We start from the raw sequence: 21626 nt of genomic DNA on the forward strand, positions 1-21626 counted from the left end.
CAAGCAGCTTCAGTTTCAAAGGCTACCAGGAGATCATCTACATAAACTAGAAGTTGGCTTTTGTTTGACATCTGAAAATCAGCCAAACAGGCCATGATAGCTTGAGTGAAAATAGTTGGACTATCAGCAAATCCTTGTGGCAATCTGGTGTATGTATAGCTTTGTCCTTTAAAGGTAAGAGCGAACCAAAACTGTGAGTCTGGGTAAATTGGCACTGAGAAAAATGCATTGCTGAGATCAATTACTGTGAAAAACTTCTGATTAGGTTTCAAAGTGTTCAGAAGTGTGTGTGGGTCAGGCACATTGGGTGCTCTTGTTTGCACTGCATCATTCACTGCTCGTAGATCTTGTATCATTCGCCAATTAATTTTGTCGGCCTTTTGGACTGGAAAAATGGGAGTGTTGCAAGGAGAATCCGAGCACTCCCTAATGATTCCTCCTGCCAAAAGATCATTTATAACAGGGGCAATCCCATTTATTGCCTCCTGTTTTAAAGGATATTGCTTAACTCTCGGACGCCACTCTGATCTTGGTTTGATCTGTACTGGGGAAATGGATCGTAAAAGACCTACATCAGATGGGTCCTTGGTCCACAGTTTTTCAGGAAGCCCAGCCAATTCCCCCTCCTCCTTTTCATTCAAACAAATGTCACCTAGTCAGGGAAGCGCACAAGCGCCTGCTCTGCCTACAGCTACTTCACACACTGTTTGCTTGCACACGTCACAACTGGTACTGTAGCTCCACCCATCACCTTTGTCCTCATAATCAGTTACAGATCCAGCAAGTTTAATTCGGGAACCCACATCTGCCCACGTTATACTGTGAGGTTTAAACAATGAGATGTGCGGTACAGCCGACAATTTGTATCTGTCTTTCTGAGGAGCGGGCAAAAGTACAGCAGCAGCCGCAAATGACCTGCGATCAGTGTACAGAGCAGTGATTATTAAAGTTACTTCTGTGTCGCTGAGAAAACTTCCAATATAGTCATCTTGGGGATCAGTGAGAATATTCATGGTGACATGTAATTCAGTACAAGTCATTTCTGATTCAGGTTGGGACAATTGTTTTCGAGCTTCACTCAGCAATCTGCTTGGGAGTTTAGGATTTCGTTCAGGAGGGATGGCATAGGAGCAGCAAATCTGTTCACCTGCTTGTGCAGCATATGAGTCCACATCTCTCACTCTACATGCTCGCATGCCATCCTTTACTGGAATTATTGCAATTCCCAACCGAGTCATCAGATCTCGTCCCAGCAGGTATATGGGACATTTTGGAGATAGGACAATCGAAACTGAAACCATGCTTCCAGTTTCCTTATCTCTCACTTCAACTGGATTAGAGATACTCTCCTTGTGTACCTGCCCATCAGCAGATTTCACCCAAATAGTATTTTGGGAGGCCTTTAGATTTGGGACTTTAGTTTTTATCACGGTTTTACAAGCCCCGGTATCACACAAAAACTCGACATCACTGCCTCCAATGTTTAGAGTAACATATGTTTTTTCTTTTAATGCACTCAGAATGTCCCATGCTGTATGGATATCTACTATTTCTTCCTCTATAGGAGCACCAGAGGTCAAAGGGGGGGGATCTAGTCATGCTGAGAATTTGGCCTTTCCTCTGCCCCTTCCTGCACCCTTTGATTGATATTGTTTTTTTCTAAAACAGTCTTTTGACCAGTGGCCACGTTTCCCACAGTTCCAACGGTTGTCAGAATCTCGTGGGGGTTTTGAATTATATGGCGGCCTGCGACCTTGTTGGCCTCTACCTCCTCCTCTGCCTTGCTGGGACCCTTGGAAGAAGACTGTTGTATCTTCATCTAGTTCATCATCATTATTAGCTAGATGAAATACATCAGAACTTTTGCCTTTTTTGATCACTTTTTCAGCATGTCTGGTCCATTGCATAGTTGTTGTCACACTTGCAACGTCCACTTCCACCAAATGTTTCCTCACCCAGTTGCCTATTTCAGGGCAGAAATTAGTGAGGAGCGCATTTTTAAGCTGTTGTTGATAAGCACTCTCAGCTGTATCATTGAATGGGATGCCACTATGCTGAATTCTTTTTCAAATCTCAAACGAAAATCATCAGTATCTTCGCCAGGCTTCTGTTTTATTCCTGCCAAATGACCATAATTCGCTCGTCTTTGAAATATAGTTCGCACTCTTTGCACAAGACCATTCCATTGTGCTGCATACTCCCCTCCCAATTGATTTCCCTCAATGGGATAGGGAAAAGGCCCTTGATTATTTCTACCTGTATAATTTCCTCTAACCTTCGCCCAGTCTTTTCCCAAGGAGGACATTGCAGCTTCTCCTGCCTCATGTCCATTCAGTCTATAGGAATGTATAATTCCAGCCATGTCCTCTGCCCATTTATCTGGGTCTTCAGCAACAGGGGTAACCCCTTCAACTGCTTTTCTTGCCTCTTCCAAAGTCCATGGCCGGAAAACATATGTATGTGGGAGTTGGCCTTCCCCTACATTAGGGTTTGGCACCTGTATCATTGGGCATACATAAACCTTGTCTAAATTTTGAGAAAATCTAGCAGCAGTGGTCAAACTTCTTGTTTGTACAGGACTCCTACTAATGTGACCCTGACTTCTTTTGCTGTTATATGGGGGGGGCTGCAGGTTTGTTAAGTTTGGATACAAGTTTTGTGTACGAGCGGAAGGCCCCTCTTGCTCCTCTGCTTGAGCTTCGGCTGGAGCCGTGGCCGCGGCAGTGCGCCTGCGCACTGTGGCCTCATTGTCTTCCGGCCTGACAAACATAGTCTCAGCCTCATCACCTTTCATCTTTCTATCTTGTGTCTTTTGGATTTGTTCTCTTCTCTCTTGTGAAGCTTTTAACCACATTTTAGCACAATCCAATTCTCTCTCTTTTCTTTTCTTTTTCAGTCCATTTTTCTTTTTATCCACACTCTCTTCCAAAACATCAACTACTATCTTCCACACTTCAACTCTCAACTTCCCTTCTACTCCATACTTTTTCTTCCACTTTGGCATATATTGCATACAATTAAGAAATCTACTCGCCATGTACTTCTCATCTCCGTCAAGAGGTAGAGATTTACCGTTTTTATTTCCCATATTAATTCTAGTAGTTTTAGGTTATACAATTTATTTTTTCTCAAAAATATTATTATTATTATTATTTATTTATTTTTCTATGAGGATCCTCAATGCAGGTTTAAATTGACCTTTCAACAAATTACTAGCCTGTATTATTGCCGTGGATCAATGCTAGAACTGCTATTTAGTCAATTTATCCTACCAGTCACACACTCAATCACACAAGTTATCCCTGCCTACGCGAAGTCCTCCCTTTCTGCATAAAAAGGGAGCTGCTTCATCCAGTGAGGGGACTCTAAAACACCCCCCACCTTCCCTGGGAACTAAAGACAAAAGTCCTTGTCCCCAGCCCTGCCAACGCGAAGTTGTACTCTTTAGAATAGTGGTCGTCAAATAATGATCCACGGAGGTACTGAGATTTTATAACAGTTTGAGAACCACTGCTCCAAAAGAGACACCTCATCCAGAGGGGGACTCTACAACACCCCCTCCTTCCACAAAACGTACTTATTCCTGTGCACTTCTACCTTTTTACGCGTTTCACAAACAACAACACAATCACACAACTTCAGGCCCTTAACTTACTTGTCCCCTGGTTCGTTGCACTGCCGGGTCCCGTCAATCCACCTCTATCAGACGAAGGCAGACCTAAGATGCTGGCCCAGCGAAGAATTTCCTTCCCAGGTCTTTCTTTACCAGGTCCGGCTAATGGACGCTGGCCCGTCGACAGTGTACAGCGCGTCGTCCTCCGTCAGCCAGATGATGGGTATGAGAGATCCCGGGTTTCGGCACCAAAATGTTAGAGATTTGCTCACTCAAACAATATTTTGCAAGAACCACACGGGAGACAGGCAAGTTCTTTTAGACACCTGCAGGTGGAGAGTTCACTCGCTCCAGAATGAAGTCTGAACCCTCGTTCCTGCGAGGGGATATTTATTAAGAGAAACAGAGTGGGGGTTTGGGTAAACTGGCTAAAGCCCTTGTCCTCTAGTCTAAACATGTCAGGGGATGTTTTACGACCTTGTGATAAGGAGGACAAGGTAAGGTATTTATTACCTGTTGCATTCCAACATAATCCTATGATAAAGATAACCTGGAAAACCCTAACACCTACTACCATCTGCAGAGACTATACAGACAAACCTCTAATTAGAAGAGATCACACTTGATTTGAGCTTGATGCCAAATTCTCTGAGGCGCTTCAAGACTTACAGGGGCATTTATGATCCACTATAAATAAAAAATAAATTCACTCATAAAGTCCCCGTGGGATAACAAAAACTGTCACAGGTCTACTTTCTTCAGACATAAATCTCTGATGGCAAGCTTTTCCCTGTTCGAGGATGGAGAACCAGGAGTTACCACCTAAGCTGTCTTGAACTCGAGGGATTGGCTGACGGTCAGGAGGCATCTTTTTTATATAAATCTCCATAATCTATACACAATGGACAATCGTAGGGTGCCATTTTTTTTTTCTAACACACACAACAGGTGACAAGTATGAATAATTAGACTTCCTCACCCAGCCCTGTGCTATCAGGTCGTGGAGGGAGCCCTTCATCTCCTGGAACAGTGACTGGGGCCCCAGCGTACCTTTGACTGGTTTAGGATCTTCGAGCGAGATGGTCATTTGCAATCTGTCAATACAGCCAATGTCACTGTCTGACCTTGAGGAGTGGCATTACTACTTTAGCAGCTCCCTGGCTACCTGTTTCTGATCTTCTGTCAAGTGGCTAAAATCCACCGTTCACTTGTATTAGATGGTGCGAATCTTTGTCCCTCAGTTGCTCCACCAGTTCATCTCTTTCAAGATGCTTCATAATTTGAGTCATCAACGACATGCGTGTTTGTCTGTTTCACATTTCCAGGTATGTTGAGAAAATCACATATTTCCAGCAGCTCCTCTTTGGTAAATGCATACATTGATTGATTGATTAATTGATATATTGATTGATTGATTGATTGATTGATTGATTGATTGATTGATTGATTGATTGATTGAATCTTTATTGATCCCGTGGGTGGAGAAATTAGGCCTCAGCAATATTCATAGCACAGAGCAGGTATATAAGACACACAGATGACATGAGCGCAACTCACTAGGCTCCTATAAGGCTGCCACACAACGGCGCCACAAAGAAAGCCAGTAAGTGCGAAAGTTAAAAGCCATCAAAGTAAAGCAACAAGACAAAGGAAAGAAGTAACAGCGGCCAACCAGCCCCCCTCAATATCAAAGAACACTCCAAAACACTCAAAATAGCCTCCACGGGGTCCATAAACAGGTGTAAGGGCAGTCAATTTCAACGGTGCCCAATGGACCGTGGTCGTGAATCGGTAAAACATCACAAAACAGGCAAACGTGTGAGCAGTGTCCTTGGCACCCAGTCGGGGTACGTGCAGATGGTCACCATGGGGCTGGCACGGCGAAGGTCGTTGGTTCCGACGAGCACGAGGGAGCTGACCTCCCACAGGGGTCGCGGCTGCGAGACCAAGGCGAGGGACCCGGTCAGCACCGGCCGGATGAGCAGGATGGCCGTCATAGAGTCACGCCGGCTCGACCGATGTGCGCAGCCATCCCGGCTGGCTCCAAGGGAAAAAACTATCCGATCCGAAGCGATCTGTACACGCCGAGGTGCGGTAGAAGGCACCAGCATCGCCAAATGGGTAAATAGAAAGAAAGAAAAAGGAGAAAAGAAGGAAATAAAGTTGAAAAGAGAGAACACTGCTGGGAGGCTGCCACTCACAGCGGCGCCATACCAAAAAAAATAAAACCTTGATGAAATCATCTATTTTCTGAGGAAGAGGTTACCAGTGCATTGCCTTTCTTTGCAATTAAGTGTTCTTCTCCTGTGCTTGACCAACCAAGTGCGTTTTGCTTAGTACTCCTGTCCTATTTGTAACACTTCTGAAGGATAATTTAATAATTATTTACCATAAATTAGGTCAATGGACCAGTTGGTTCGGCTGCAAAAGCTGAGTGAGTGCTCAAATGAGATACTTAGACAATATGAATTACATTGCCGGCTTTAGTGAAAAAAAACATAGAAAAATATAAACAGTTTGAACCACATAAACAGAGAAAATAGAAAACAAATTGTTCACACTTTCAATACATCATCACCTATACACATTTACAAATTAGTCAAAAGTCCAGAAAATTATATTAGTTCAAAATTCCCGGGATATGAACAATTCGGGGCCTTCCGCACAGTAGTGTCGCAGTGGTGCGGCAGAAGGCATCCAAAGTGTCTCTGTCTTTTTTCTTTTAGATCCAACTGGGAAGGCTCGCCATCGATCCTAGCGAATTCATCAGAATGAAAATCCCAAAACAAAAAGGGAAACAAAAAAAAAAACATCTCCGTGAGATAGCTAACAGTAATGGCTGATCGCCGAACAATCGCATCAACGGATATCACAATGTCAAAACGGCTAATCGCCGAACAATCGCATCAAAGGACATCACAATATCAAAGCAATATCAATATCAAAAATCAATATAAAAAAGACTCTCAATCTATTATACTCTCTTTTTTATCGATTTCTCTCACTGTGTTCCGCCATCCGTTCCGTCCTAGCCTCAGCTTCTCCGTTCCGTCTCAAATCACCCACTCTCTCGGTAGAAGGAGGGACATTGTCTCGAACGAGCAGTTCGATAAGCTGTGGTATCACGTGCTTCCGTTTTTTCTCGGCTTTTGATTGGCTAAGTACTGATCACTCCATTTTATGAGGGTTACACAGTTCTTCTTTCATTAGCGCTCTCATGCCCCTTCAGAAGGAAATGGAAGGTTTGGTTTGGATTTGGTTCAGATCGTGTGTCATCCTCTGTTTGTTGTAGGAGGGGTCCTGGACCCTCAATCACTTTCCGCTCAAGCCCGGCGACTTCATAGCTATGAAACAGTCGGGGGAGTTCTCAGGAGTGAGCTCCTCTCTTCACTGACATTGACAGGGATTGGCTCTATGTGCATAACCTCTTTGAAGTCAGACTCAGCCCCACAACCCGGTGAGCTGCCTGTCAGTGGTACCTGCCTCTTGCAGTTTAACAGTTGATCCAAGATATCCAGTCAATGATCCTCACGGCAGTTGGGGTTGTCAACAACACTTGAATTGGACCTTACCACCATGGACTGTATCAAAACATTTCACTTGATCAGGAGCCAGTCACCAGATTTGATGGGAGGAAAGCCCTCCTGTAGGGGTAGAGACTAACTTCCTTCTGGTTCCTTAAGTCATTTTCCAATATTTTTTTTCAATTTTCTCAGCACAGACACAGGTCCATTTCCAAAAAATGGTTTTAATTGTCTTCAATACAAGATTCAAATGGACTCAACTGTCATACGCCATTCCCAATTTTCAGGTGCTTTTTGACCTATTCCAAACAATCTGACCATGAACTTCCTGTCTTGGTTGTGCATTTTTTTCCAATCTGTTATTTACAGTAAACAGCTTGAGAAAACATTCACTCAATGTTATGACTCCTTTACTATTCGTGAATTAATATGTTGTGTTGTGCCACTATGTTCCATTATCTTTACCAAACCATCCCTCCTGTTGAGGCACGGCAAGGCCCATGCCTCACAATCATTGCCCAGTACCACTTATACCAGGGGTCGGGAACCTTTTTGGCAGACAGAGCCATAAATGTCCATTTTTTAAAAATAATTTCCCATGAGAGCCATACCATTTAAACAAAACGATAGGCTAAATACAATTATATGTATGTATTTTAATTAAGACCAACGATTTTGTGGGTGTACTCATGTATTCTTTTTAATAACGTTTTTATATTGAAGCCTAGGGAAAAAAAATCACCATTAATGAGACTTCTGGGGCTGCATCGTTTTGCTGATGGCTTTGTAGTCCGGTTGATATGCGGTGAGGTTGAGCTTCATGCAGGCGTTGAGGCTCTCATCAGTCATAATGGCCCGATTGTGAACTTGCTGACAGAGGCATGTCTTTTATCCATTTGGGTATCTTTTCTTTATCCGTGAAGTCGTCAAAAAGTTCATTAGCCACATCAAGCATAAATGTTGAAATATTCACCATCAGTGAATGGCTTTCCGTTCCTTACAATTGCTAATGCGCCAGCAAAACTAGCTGAATTAAAGTCACCTTGTCTGGTCCATTCAGTTGCTGTTCACTAGCTTGGACCTTCCTCTGGAGCTCTTCACACGCTTTCTTTCTGCTGTCCCCACCAGTCGAGTAGAATAGACGGGACAAAATCTTCCAGCGATGAACGCCACATCCTTCATGGACGCGAACCCCCGACCCAACGACTGAAGTCAAGGAGAAGCTTCCTCAGCCATGTCCAGCCCCTCACAACATCTCAGGAAGAAACAAGACTCCAGCTATGGACAACAAAACTTGAAAATGACCCCCTTCCCATTAAAATGGTAATCCCCCCTTCCGAAGATTTCCCACCCGGCTCAAAAGCATCATGGGTCCGGTGGAAGACACTCAACCGCCTGAGAACAGGAACAGGCAGATCAAAAGCTACTATGGCCAGATGGGGCTACAAAACCGGCCCGACCCTCTGTGAATGTGGAAAAGAGGACCATACCATGCAGCACTGCCTTGTCTACCCTCTACTACCCAACCCCTGCGGCTTAAAAGACCTCGCTGAATTCAATGACAATGCAAAAGACTGTGTAAAGACTATGGGAAACTGTCATCTGACTAGCACTTCAAAGACACGAAAAGAAGAAGAAGCTGGGTATTTGGTTGCAAATGTAGCATGTCCTGTCTCAAAGTAGCGCTTGATATTGGAGCGTTTCATTGATGCAATTTTGTCATTGCATATGAGGCATGTAGCAGAGCCTCTTCTCTCCACAAATGCGAATTCTTCGGTCCACTCACTATGAAATGTTCAGTAATTGTTGTAAGTGGCCTTGAGTTGTGTGAATTAACCACTGTCACTTTAAATTTCTTGTGCCTTGTAACTTCCGTGTGCGCGCCAACGGTCAAGCTCAGAGAAAGACGAGACCTCGAAGAGGATAGAAGCAAGATCTTTCAACGTCTTCTCTCCGCTGTTAATGAGTGTTTATTTTTGTTTCATTCCACTCAGTGTTGGTTAACTGTTATTGTGTGCCTTTTTGTGCCGTTTAGCGATAGAATTATCGGCAATTTTAGTTTAAAAGAAGACTGGTCTCTTTCTGTAGCTAGCAACGTTCATGGCTAACTAGCTTTGCAACGGTATTGGTGGGAGCTTTCCAAGGATTCCCCTTAGTACCCTTGATCAGCGGAGCGAGTTTTCACGGTGTTCGACGATGTAGGTGCCTATGCACAATTCTTCAATAAACTAAACTCGTTCTGAAACACTCCAAGCCGGTTCCGTCAAAATCTTGGGTTGCTACAATGAAAACTTGTCACGTATGCAGTGAAAACTCGTCGTGTGTGCAGTGAAAACTTCCAAAGACTTCTGCATGTATCTGCCATCCTCCCTTCTTGTGGTAGAAGACCACCATCTACTGGTCATCAGAATTAATTCTTCAATCAGCACTCAGGCAAGATCGGTCCATGTAGTTTAATGGACAATAATAGAAAGACTGTTTGGACTTGAAATACAGTACATTCATTCATTCATTGGACTGTGGTTACCTTCATATAAGATTAAAGATAAAACAGGGTAATTTAATTTCATATGATTGAACCATTGAACCTGCTAGTGTGAATCATCTACAGAGTAATTGTTTGTGTGTTAACCTATGTATGTTGAATGTAATCATTTAGTGCTTGTTTGATATTAAGAGTTTGCTGAGTTATAAACAAGTATAGTTTAGTTCAATCAAACAGCTACAAAAGACTTCAACAAAATGTCACTTAGGGATGAGGAAATGGATAACACATAACAGGAAGAACAAATTGATAGCACACAACAGGGCGAATCAAATAGGCCTACACGTGTTAAAACCTTTACAGAGAAGGGTCAAAAGATACATGACCAAAATGCCATAAAACACAAAAAAGGTTTTATAAAGGCTTATGACTCCTGGAGAGAGACTGCAAGGCGGGTCAGAACAGTTCTAAAATCATTCTGTTCTCAAGAAGAACTAGAAAATTACAAAGAAGAAATCCAAACTAATTACAATGTAGTTAGTGACTGCTACGAGCACATTCAGCGTAATCATCTCGCCACCCCAGACATAGTCCCGAGGATGAACGTCTCTCTGAGAAGTGAATCCAGCGTCAAGCGTACACCCGTGACTTCATCCCGGTCGACAGAGCCTACATTCCGACTTGGAAGACAGCTTTGCAGTGGCCTCATCTCAAGCACCTCGCAAAGAGACCTCCACCACTGAAAGACTGCGAAGTGGGACTGTTGATTGCAAGCAACTGCCCGTTGGCATTAGCACCCCTAGAGGTTGTCACAGGGGTGAAAACGATCCATTCGTTCAGAGAACTGAACTCGGATGGAAAATTGTCGGATCATCCAACCCACACCTGGATCGCCAGGGAAACCAGAGTTTCGTCCATCGAGTTGCAGTAAAAGAGATGCCAGCACCGTCAGCCAATGACGTGCTGAAGGTGTTGGAGTCCGACTTTAACGAGAGGAAGTATGCAGACAAAGACAAGTATGTGTCACAAGATGATGTTCACTTTATCCAGCTGCTGAGTGACAACATTATTCAAAGGGAAGATGGACACTACGAAATGCCCCTCCCCTTCAAGAGCACAGATCCTCCTCCTCTGCCAAACAATAAGAAGTTGGCAGAAATCCGACTGCAGTACCTGAAGAAAAAGCTAAAGAATAAAAAGCAATATTATGTTCAGTACAAGTCCTTCATGGAGGAAATGATCAAGAAAGGTGATGCAGAGCCAGCCCCTACAACGGGAGAAGAGCAGACCGAATGGTACATAGCACACCATGGTGTGTTCCACCCCAAGAAGCCTGAGAAGCGAAGGGTCATCTTCGACCTTTCAGCAAAGTTTCGTGGAGTCTCATTAAATGATATGTTGCTCACGGGACCTGACCTGATCAATCCCGTGCATTGGTATTTCAGGGTCAGCCCTTTGTTGGTGTAATTCTTATCTATCTTGCAGGACCCACTGCGTGGTCCATGGCAACACAACCTCTGAGCTCACTAATGTTACGTGTGGTGTCCGGCAGACATGATTCCACTTGGGGGACGTTACATGTAAAGATAAAATTAGTTTTCAATGTTATGTGGATGACACCCAATTATACATTATATGCTGTTATTGATGACAAATCCGCGGGATTGTTGTAATGTTGAGGCATGCCTTGTTGAGATTAACAAAAAGGATGTCTCTCAATTTCCTATGTCTTAACCCAGATAAAACCGAGATGTTGATAATTGGTCACCCAAAGAGATACTGGAACCAATCTCTGTGCTATATTTGACCAAACTCTCTCATTTCTATAACACATTAAGAACAGAACTAGAACTGTGTTTTTTCACCTCCGTAATATTGCTAAGATTCATCAGACTCTTTCAACTCGTGATGCAGAAATTATTACACATGCGTTTATTAAGTTGTGCCTTGATTACTGGAACATATTGTTCTCTGGGGTTCCCAAGTCCAGTATTAAAAGTCTACAGTTGATACAAAATGCTGCAGCGAGACTGTTCACACAGATGAGAAAACTTTATCGCATTACCCCATTAGCCAATTTACATTGGCTTCCGGTCTATTTCAGATGCAACTTCAAGGTTTTTATATTAACCTACAAAATACTGAATAGCTTAGTGCCTTCGTATCTCGTCAACCTAGTTGTACCTTACGTTCCGGCCCGAAATCTTCATTCGCAAAACGCTAGACTTTTAGTGACCCCCGAGGGCCAAAAAGACATCTGTAGGGTCTAAAGCAGTGGTTCTTAACCTGGATTCGATCAAACCCTAGGGGTTCGGTGAGTCGGTCTCAGGAGTTCGGTAGAGCCTCCACTGCGGAGGTCCGAACACACCTGATTTATCGTGTAGATTCATGATAACGCATATCTGAACTAGTCTCGCAAAGGCACACTGATTGGCAGGTATGTAGTTTGTTGAGCACATGCATTGTGTTGGTTTTGTTCTTTGAACAAGTTGATGATCATGCATGGCTTATTTTGTGCACCAGTAAAAACATATTTTTTTAAATGTTTCACTAAAGAAGGGTTCAGTGAATGCGCATATGAAACTGGTGGGGTTCGGTACCCCCACCAAGGTTACGAACCACTGGTCTAGAGCCTAGGTGTCAAAGTCAAGGCCCGGGGGCCAGATATGTTGGCAGGATCCTCGAGGGTGCATGGGTGTTCGCTTAACCATGATCTAAGAAAATATTGTAATCAAATAATAGTACTGATGGGATGTTTGAATCCATAGCTAAGAGGAGATCATTGGTCACTTTAGCAAGTGCTGTCTCTGTGGAATGGTTAGCTTTAAAACCAGACTGAAACAGTTCAAATCAATTGTTAGTGACCATTAAGCTGCTGCGCTACTACTTTTTCAAGAATTTTTGCTATGAACAGGAGAATTGAAACCGGCCTATAATTACTGACGGTTGTAAAGGCTGTTAGCACACTACCAGAGTAGACAGACAGAGTAATTATTTTTAAGACGGACGGTCCTAAAATCTGAAATTATTCTTTAACGAGTTTGGCTGGAAGCGGTTAGAGTAAGCACTTTTTTTGTTTAGCCGCGCTAATCAGTTGTGTAAGGCTTTCAAAGGACACGTTTTCAAAATTTGAGTGGGATATCACATGATTCTCAGCTTCTGTAATCGGCGATCTTGACTGAGTGAGGAATGGTGATCGTGATCTCGTTCTTAATGGATTGAATCTTTCGAGTGCAAATTTTCATGAACTCGTCAGCTGAGTGGGAGGAGCTACTGGAGGTTGGCTGCCGTAGCGATAGCTTTACCACCGTATCGAATAAGTATTTAGTATTGTTTTTATTGAGACCAATAATTCGAGAGAAATACTTTGATTTTACTAAAACGAGTGCTTTTTTGTATTTCAGGAGGCTGTCACACCATGCCTGATGAAGTTTTAAGACATAGAGGCGCTACAGAGTCGATGGGGTTTAATTTAGCCGCATTGTGAGATCATCAATTAAGTGGGAAATGTGGCCAGTAGCAGTAACTCAGAGAGCGCAGTCACAGTTATGGAGTAATATTACGACTGTGATACTTTGATTATGCTCCTGTCGTTGACAGAGGGCTAAAATTTAAAATTTTATCAGGTAGTGGTCGGACATAACAGTAGTGTATGGCAGCACCGTTATATTTGATGTTGCCAATCCTCGGGATATTACCAGATCTGAAGTATTTCCATTTTTATGTGTTGCTGCCTGTATTGCCTGCGTAAAACCGAACCTATCAATTATTGTCTGAAACTTAATTTATATGGCTATTAAAATCCGCCATAATTATTATGTTATCTGCATTTGTCACCAGGTCAGACAAAGTCTGAAAATTCTTCCAGGAAACCAGATTAAGGTGGACGACGGTAGATAACAGCGAGATAAAACGACAGCAAAGTTGTGGATCGGACAACTAGAACTTTAAAAGTTTAAATGCGTTAATCAAACGAGGGCTGGGTCTAAGATCGGAATTGGAGATAAGGGCTACACCGCCATCCTTCTTACCAGGACGCGCAACATGCGAGCTTACAAAATCTGTAGGTGAGGCCTCATTAAGCGGCAACAATTCATTAGGTTTTAACCAGGTCTCGCAAAGACCAAAAATGTTAAGATTATGGTCTGTAATGAGGTCATTAATGAGTAGCGCTTTCATGTGGAGTGATCTAATATACATAAAACTGAGTTTGAGTCCAATCGGTTGATAGAGTTTGCTTAATTTCTTAGTTTGCTACACCCTCTTCTGACTACTTACGCCATTTTTGAAGAGTGGTAACATGGGAGCCTCAAAACAAATGACCTGAAAACAAAGATTCTTCAACGTCATGGTTTAGGGCAAGGGTCGGGAACCTTTTTGGCGGAAAGAGCCATAAATGCCCATTTAATAAAAATATTTTGCCCGTGAGAGCCATACCATTTAAAAAACCGATAGGTTAAATAAAATTAAATGCATGTATTTTAATTAAGACCAACAATTTTTAGAGTGTACTAATGTATTCTTTTTAATAACGTTTTTAACGTCGCCAAAAGAGCCATATCTGGCTCGCGAGCCATAGGTTCCCGACCCCTGGTTTAGTGGAAGGATATAAAAAGCTAGCTCAGAGATTTCAGCTGTCAGTTTGCACTGAGGAACATAGTGAGGAAATGGAAGACCACAGGCACAGTTTGAGTTAAGGCCTGGAGTGGCAGGCCAAGAAAAATCTCAGATAAGCAGAGGCAAAGGATTGATTGATTGATTGATTGATTGATATCTTTATTTCGAACATCCAAAACAAAAAAGAAAAAACAAAACAAATAACACCCTAAAGTGCCGCATATAAGCCATACAACAAACAAACAAAAAATAAACCAACAAACAGAAAAAATAAACAAATAAATAAATAATAATAATAATACATAAGTAAATAAATCAATAAAGAATGCTCGAAAAGGAGTAGGAGGAAGCATAGCTTTTTAGATTCCTACCCCTTTCTCACTTTATCCATTAAACCAATGATTCAACATATGCTGTAATTCTACAACAGAACACAGGTAGACACAGTTTCACACTTATTTTTCTGCTTCATTTTTACTTGTTTGTAGCCCTCTGGGACTTTTAGCCTTTGTACCCGCTAAACAACATATTTTTGTACATTCTTTTAAACTGGTTGATATTTGGACTTTGCTTGAGGTCCTCACTTAGATTGTTCCATAGTTTGAACCCGGTTATAGTGATACAGAAACTTTTTAAGGTTGTTCTTATGTTTAAGATTTTGAAGTTGTGATTACCCCTTAACTTATAACCTCCCTCCCGATTCCCAAATAAGTTTTGGATATTTTCTGGTAGTTGTTTTGCTTTTGCCCTATACATGATGATTGCTGTTTGATAAGATACTATGTCAGTGAATTTAAATAGTTTGGATTGTATGAAAAGTGGATTTGTGTGTGCCAAGTAGTTGACTTTATGAATAGTACTTATTGCTCTTTTCTGCAGAATGATAAGTGGCTGTAGTGAAGTTTTATAAGTATTCCCCCAAACCTCAGCACAGTAATGCAAATAGGGCAAGACAAGAGAACAATAAAGTGTACGAAGAATGATAATCCAGTAATTCTTTTGCTTTGTATATGACTGCCATGCTTCTTGACATTTTAGACTTTACGTTTTTGATGTGTGGCTTCCAACTCAGCCTGTCGTCTATTATAACCCCAAGAAATTTGTTTTCCAGCACTCTTTCAATTTCAGTCCCATCTATTTCTATTCATATCTTTATGTTCACTTTGCCAAATACCATAAACTTGGTCTTACTTACATTTACCGTATTTTCCGGACTATAAGTCGCTCCGGAGTATAAGTCGCACCAGCCATAAAATGCCCCAAAAAGTGAAAAAAAAAAAAACATATATAAGTCGCTCCGGAGTTAAAGTCGCATTTTGGGGGGCAATTTATTCGACAAAATCCCACACCAAAAACAGTCATGAACGAGCAACAACAGGCTAAACGATAGCAACAACAGGCTAAACGATAGGTATGCTAACGTGACAAACACAAACAAAGAGCTGAGAACAGGCCTGATGTAACATATAGAGTGATTAAGGACAACTATTACATAAATAACATGTTTATAAAACCATCGGTGTCACTCCAATTCATTAAATCCATCGATCGTTCTTTGTCAACAATGGCTGCGCGCGGCTGAGGGCGCTTGCACTTCAAAATATTCCACAGGCTCATATAACTATATTTCAAATAACTATATAAGCAATAATATTATCAAACCATCCGTGCACTTTAAATCCATTAAATCCATCGATCAAATTCCTCGTCCTTTGTCAACATCGCCGCGCGTGCGCCCTGATGTCAGCCACGTCTTTATTCCACAGATCTAGTATATAACTATATTGTAGCGTTAACAAAGTACAAGGATAGACGTGGGTTTGGTAAACGGCTCTTTATTCCACAAAACAAACTTCCAAGCATGTGCCGGCGTGGACTTCCAGACACGAGAGCTCCATGGCAGAGGACCGGGCGTGCGTAATGGCCATGTCCGAGCCCCATGCACCGTTCGCGGACAGCCACTCGGCCGAGCGCCGGCCCCCGACTCAGTAGAGTAGGACCGGGCGTGCGTTAAAGCCATAATAGTTTTTCAAACCTTCTATGTCACTCCAAATCCTTAATTCCTTTAAACTCTTTGTCCTCCGTGTCACTTAGAAATGATCACCGCTAATGATGCCGGTAGCCCTTACGTGGGTCGCGCCGCGCGGTGCCACTGACGTCACTTGAAATAGGAATCCATTGGTACATCACGGTTCTCCAAACTTTCTTTCTGCTGCTCGATTACTGTTCTCAGCTGCATATTTTACAACTTGAAGTTTGTAACTTGCAAAATATGACTTTCCTTTTGGTGAGATTCTTCTTAAGCCCACCCAGTTGATGAGTCACGGCCAACGGTGAAATTTAAAGCGTCCTCATCCAGTTTTGTCTGAAAATATAATTTTTTTCAGATGTAGTTTTTTCTTTTGTTTATTTGGTAGTTTTATCAAAGACAAAGTCTGCTTCATTGTCGATTTTTTTTTTCATATACCAAGACGCACAAAGAGAAATTACGTTCCCACTATCCCTCGGTGAGATAGTACACATATGCACACAAGCAACACAAAAAAAAACAAGAAGGCATAAACAATGAATAAATAAGAGTGTTGAATAAATGATAAATAAACAAATAATAATAAATAATGATAAATATAAGAGGAGCAAACAGACACTGGACTTGGATATGGTGCTTTAAAGTGTTAATTGCTTTATTTGATGTTTTCTCTATTTTTTATGTTTTGAATATGTTCAAGATAAAGATATAAAAGCATGTTAAGTGATCAACTATACTAAAAATAACATGGGAAGTGGTCAACTATACTTTTAAGTGATGTCTTAATGATCAAGTAAAAATTTGTGAAAAAAAAAAACATATATATAAGTCGCTCCTGAGTATAAGTCGCCCCCCCACCCAAACTATGAAAAAAAAACCGCGACTTATAGTCCGGAAATTACGGTAATGATAATTTGTTCCAGTCGAACCACATTTTTATATTTTTCATTTCCTCATTCAACACTGATTCCACTTGTTGGATGTTATCACCTGAACAAAAGATATTTGTGTCATCTGCAAAATTTATGAGTTTTAGTTCTTTAGAGACTTTGCACATGTCATTTATATACAAAATAAATAATTTAGGGCCTAAAACTGACCCTTGTGGAACACAACAAGCTGTCCAAATATCCAGAGCAGTGATTACCCATCTTCATTCTGGAGAGGTTAATGGACAGCAGAGGGCGTGACTCACCTGTCAAATCTGACAGGTGAGCCACACCTTCATCCATCAGCTGATAAAGACGCGTCACTATCACATCGGTGACACTCTGATGAAGGCGGAAGAAACCGCCAAAACATGTCAGGTAATCAACCTAAAACAATTTGTTTGATATAAAAGAAACCAGTGAAGTGAGTATTTTTTTCTTTTTAATTTCTTAAGCCTTTCGTCAACCATGGACTGTTATATTTAGTTTTTTTTATTATATTCCTTGATTGGACAATGCTTATTATATAACGAAGTGAATATAGTCATCAATTTATGGTATGCATTATTTACATCCTTTTCTTTATATATTGCATCCCAGTTCTGTTCCATTAATTCATGTTTTAGAGTAGCAATTGTCTCATCTGTCCTAATTCTTCTTTGTTGTTTATACACCCCAATTTCAGATTTGAAATTATTGTCATATACTGTGAACACTGGAAGGTGGTCAGTAATATCAGTAATTAATAACCCGCTTGTTGTCCTGTTTTCTATTATATTGGTGAATATGTTATCTATCAGAGTAGCACTCTGTGATGTTACTCTCGTGGGTCTAGTGATTGTAGGAAAGAGACTCAGACTCAAATTTAAAAAAATCATCAATATTTTGTTGCTTATTTGGATTTAATAGATCAATGTTATAATCGCCGCAAATAAAAATATTTTTGTTGCCTTTTTGTATAATCACACTTTCTAACCATTCTGTGAATGTCTCAATTCTAGAACCAGGAGCTCTATAGACACAGCTTATAATAATGTATTTTTTTTTCAACACAAATCTGTATCGTGAGACATTCAAGAAGATTCTCCACCACCTGTTTCATAGCCTCTACAATCTTGAATTTCATATTCTAATCAACATAGATTGCAACACCACCCCCTTTACTCTGTCTGTTATTATGTATGAATTCATAGCCTTCCATCTCAAAGTGCATTCCCTTCTCAGTCGTGATCCAGGTCTCAGAAATAGTTATTATATTAAATGGTTGTTTGAATGTGTTTAAGTAATCCTGAATGCCACTAAAATTTTTATATAGACTCCAGCTATTGAAATGGATAATAGATAGCTTATCTTTTGTTAATATGACCATATTGTACTGATCATTGCTGTAATAATAACATGTGTTGTTTGTGGTGGAGAAGAAATTATTGTCTGGGTCAATGTCCTGATCTATGTCCAGAGTGCTGCTTTCACTGTAATCAAACGTTAGTTGGAGTTGTTCATGTTCTTGTATCCACTGTGTTACATTGTTGCTTGATGTAGGTTGAGTAGTGTCCCTGAGCATTATGTTTGTGTTTCAACTTACCCTGCTTTAGAAGTGCAACTTTGTGCTTCCTGTTGACAAATTTCAGAATGACTGCTGGCTTGTCATTACTGTTTCTTCTGGGCAGTGGATGACATGCTTCAACCTGGTTGGAGTCCATAGTTATTCTCTTAGTTTGCAGAAACTCAGCTCCCTGTTGCTCGGCTGAGGTTGCATGTTGCTCACAGCCATCGTTACCTGCCGTCACTGCCCTTGCATAAGATATAGGTTTAATTGCTATTCCCGTGATGACAATGTCATTTATTCTTGTATATTGCTGAATGTCCGCTACCCAACTTTCAAGGTAGGCAAGCCGCTTTTCCTTCTCACCATTGAGCATAAGTCTTTACCTTTTCCACCAGTGCCAAGATGTTTTTCTGCTGCATCCTTACAGCAGAAACTTCTTCCGAAAGGAAGTCAAGTGACCTTTTTATGTCCTCGACCTCCTCCGTGGACATGGTTAGGTTTTTTTTTTCGGCCCCATATTGCTCACGTTGGGCGCAGCTATCTCTTTGACAGCTCAATCAGCTGTTTCCCGGTAAATCAGCTGTTAGCAGTCTGCTAGACTCCAAAGGATGGTGAGAACAGTCAAAGTCAACCCACAGAGCAGCTCTAAAGACTTTACAACATGATCTTGCTGCATATGATGACACTGTGCATCGTTCAACTATTTAGTGCACTGCACAAGGAGATGCTATATTGGAGAGTAATGCGGTAGAAGCCTTTTTTGCGCACATGCCACAAACAGAGTCGCTTGAAGTATGCTGAAGCATATTTGGACAAGCCAGTTTCATTTTGGAATAAGGTGTTGTGGGCGAATGAAACTAAAATTGAGATATTTGGACATAACAAGGGGCGGTATGTATGGCGGAAGAAGAACACAGCATTCCTGGACAAACAGTTGCTACCCAGTAAAAGTTGGTGGTGGTTCCATCATGGTGTGGGGCCAGTGCAGGCGAGTGCATAGACACAATATTATTAAAGTGAAATACAGGTTTTTTTTCTGTGTCATCTCAAACGTACTGCTTTATTGTGCCCGTCGTTTCCATAGATTGAAAGAAGTGAACCATCAACGAAATAAAGTCTTTCGGCAAATCCTTCTCGATAGAGGTTCTAATGTTGTGGAATGATTTGTGTGGATTGATGCATCCAACAACGGAACATTTTGATCTCTCCACTTCGACATCCTTGAGTTGTTTGGACTACAAAAGTCTCACGAAATAATAAACAAGGTGGATTCGTTTTAAATATGGCGGATTTGCAAATCCACCATGTTTATTACTCGGATTTTCGTATGGCAACACCCATTACCTTGTTTGGTTTGTCCTGGCCCAACTAATGTGATGTAATAGATTAAAAAAACATCATAGAAAACGGAGAAATCTGAACAGAGTAAAAAATACCCTCCCAAAACGATCATAACAGTATCTCTGCAGCAACTGGAGGGCTATATTACACTTTTCCACACTCCTGGATACTCCAGATACACTACAAAATGATTTTAAATGCAAAAAAGCAGATTTTACATGCTATGTGTCCTTTAAAAGTGGCCTTGCAGCGCCTTATATGGCAACAACCGCCCATTGGTGTGTGATTGTGTGCGTGAATGGTTGAATGTGTGGCATTGTAAAGTGCTCAGAGCATCATAGGGTGTTGAGAAAGCACAGTGCAGTCCATTTACCATAAAAACATTGTGATTCTTTTATTTTCCTATGATTTAACCAGTGATTGTTTTTGCTGCTGATTTTAATATGTAAATGTTATTTTTTTACAGGCAAATGTTTAGATCGCTCAGACTTGCTCCACAAAGTGTTCATATCAAACTGTGACACCAGTAAAACGACTCAAAGGTGGGAAATAAACAACATCTTGGCTGTATAAAGACTGCTCAACTCATGGACTACACTGAAGGACATAGATAAGCACCAATTATAGAATGCATTCATGCATGCTTTGACTGGGATGTGGTCGTTTAGATCTGAGCCTTTCGTGTGTCAAAAAATATGGCATCTCCCTCTCACTACCATTAGAAAAAAGTAATTCTGGGTGATTGATAAAAGTTACGGGTTAAGAATATTTACCAGCCTGTTATGTGCTTGAAATGCCTTTCCTGTGGCTCTATTTTATGCTACTGTGTGGCATTGGGTCTCGCATAAAATGATTAGGTTTTTTTGTTTTTTTTTTAATAATAGAACAATTGCATTTGTTATCTTATTTTTGGTCCATAACTTGACTCTTAAATGGAAGAAGATGGATGGACAACCTTTTACTCCTCAAAATTGCATAATTATCACTTTAATGGGATATGAGATCAAATTTAGCAAAAGCCTGAATTTGTAACGCCTCTGATAACATTTAAGCAATTATTTTAAGATGGTGTTTTTATGTTGAAAGTAACTTTTTTTTCCGTCCATGATCTGCTTGAAAAATTGCTTGTGGTGACCAGTCATAAATATTTAAAGGTTTCAATAATCTAATACCTGGCTCTGGTGTCTTATTTTTTGTCCTTTACTTTATTATTTGTATTTTCTGCCAGTCTGTATGCTCATTCTGCCTCTCACTGAACATTTGGTTTGTAGGAGTTTCCATTGTCACGGGAGTTGTGACTGTTTGTGTCATGTCCTGTGTTGGTGATCTCACAGGGCTCGAGAGTGCCCCTAATTTAGGGGTGTCCAAACTTTTTGCAAGGTGGGCCACATTTGATAAAGTGAAGGGGCTCGGGGGCCAGTGGTATTTTCGGACATTTTTTAACTACAAAAATGTCATGCAAATACACACTGTTATAAAACAATTTTCATTGTCACAATTGTCTTTATTTTTCAAATGACAAAATAACCAAATGTAAGC

General features: G+C 41.1%; 1 protein-coding gene and 1 pseudogene across 3 annotated transcripts in view; one reads left to right on the forward strand and one right to left on the reverse strand.

Annotated features, from left to right (window-relative positions):
- The window catches only part of galnt7 (UDP-N-acetyl-alpha-D-galactosamine: polypeptide N-acetylgalactosaminyltransferase 7), a 288442-nt gene extending 267186 nt beyond the window's left edge, over positions 1–21256 (forward strand). For all 3 annotated transcript variants that reach the window (XM_088372323.1, XM_088372321.1, XM_088372322.1), the window contains one exon: positions 20554–21256. In XM_088372323.1, coding sequence (XP_088228449.1) covers positions 20554–20565 — 12 coding nt within the window. In that variant the 3' untranslated portion in view covers positions 20566–21256. The remainder of the gene's footprint in view (positions 1–20553) is intronic.
- LOC148398595 (uncharacterized) lies at positions 17580–18761 on the reverse strand (annotated as a pseudogene).
- Positions 21257–21626: the final 370 nt, after the last annotated feature.

This window comes from Syngnathus floridae, chromosome 4, assembly GCF_059516105.1.
Source record: "Syngnathus floridae isolate MCC-2025c chromosome 4, RoL_Sflo_1.0, whole genome shotgun sequence".
NCBI classification, from domain to species: domain Eukaryota; kingdom Metazoa; phylum Chordata; class Actinopteri; order Syngnathiformes; family Syngnathidae; genus Syngnathus; species Syngnathus floridae.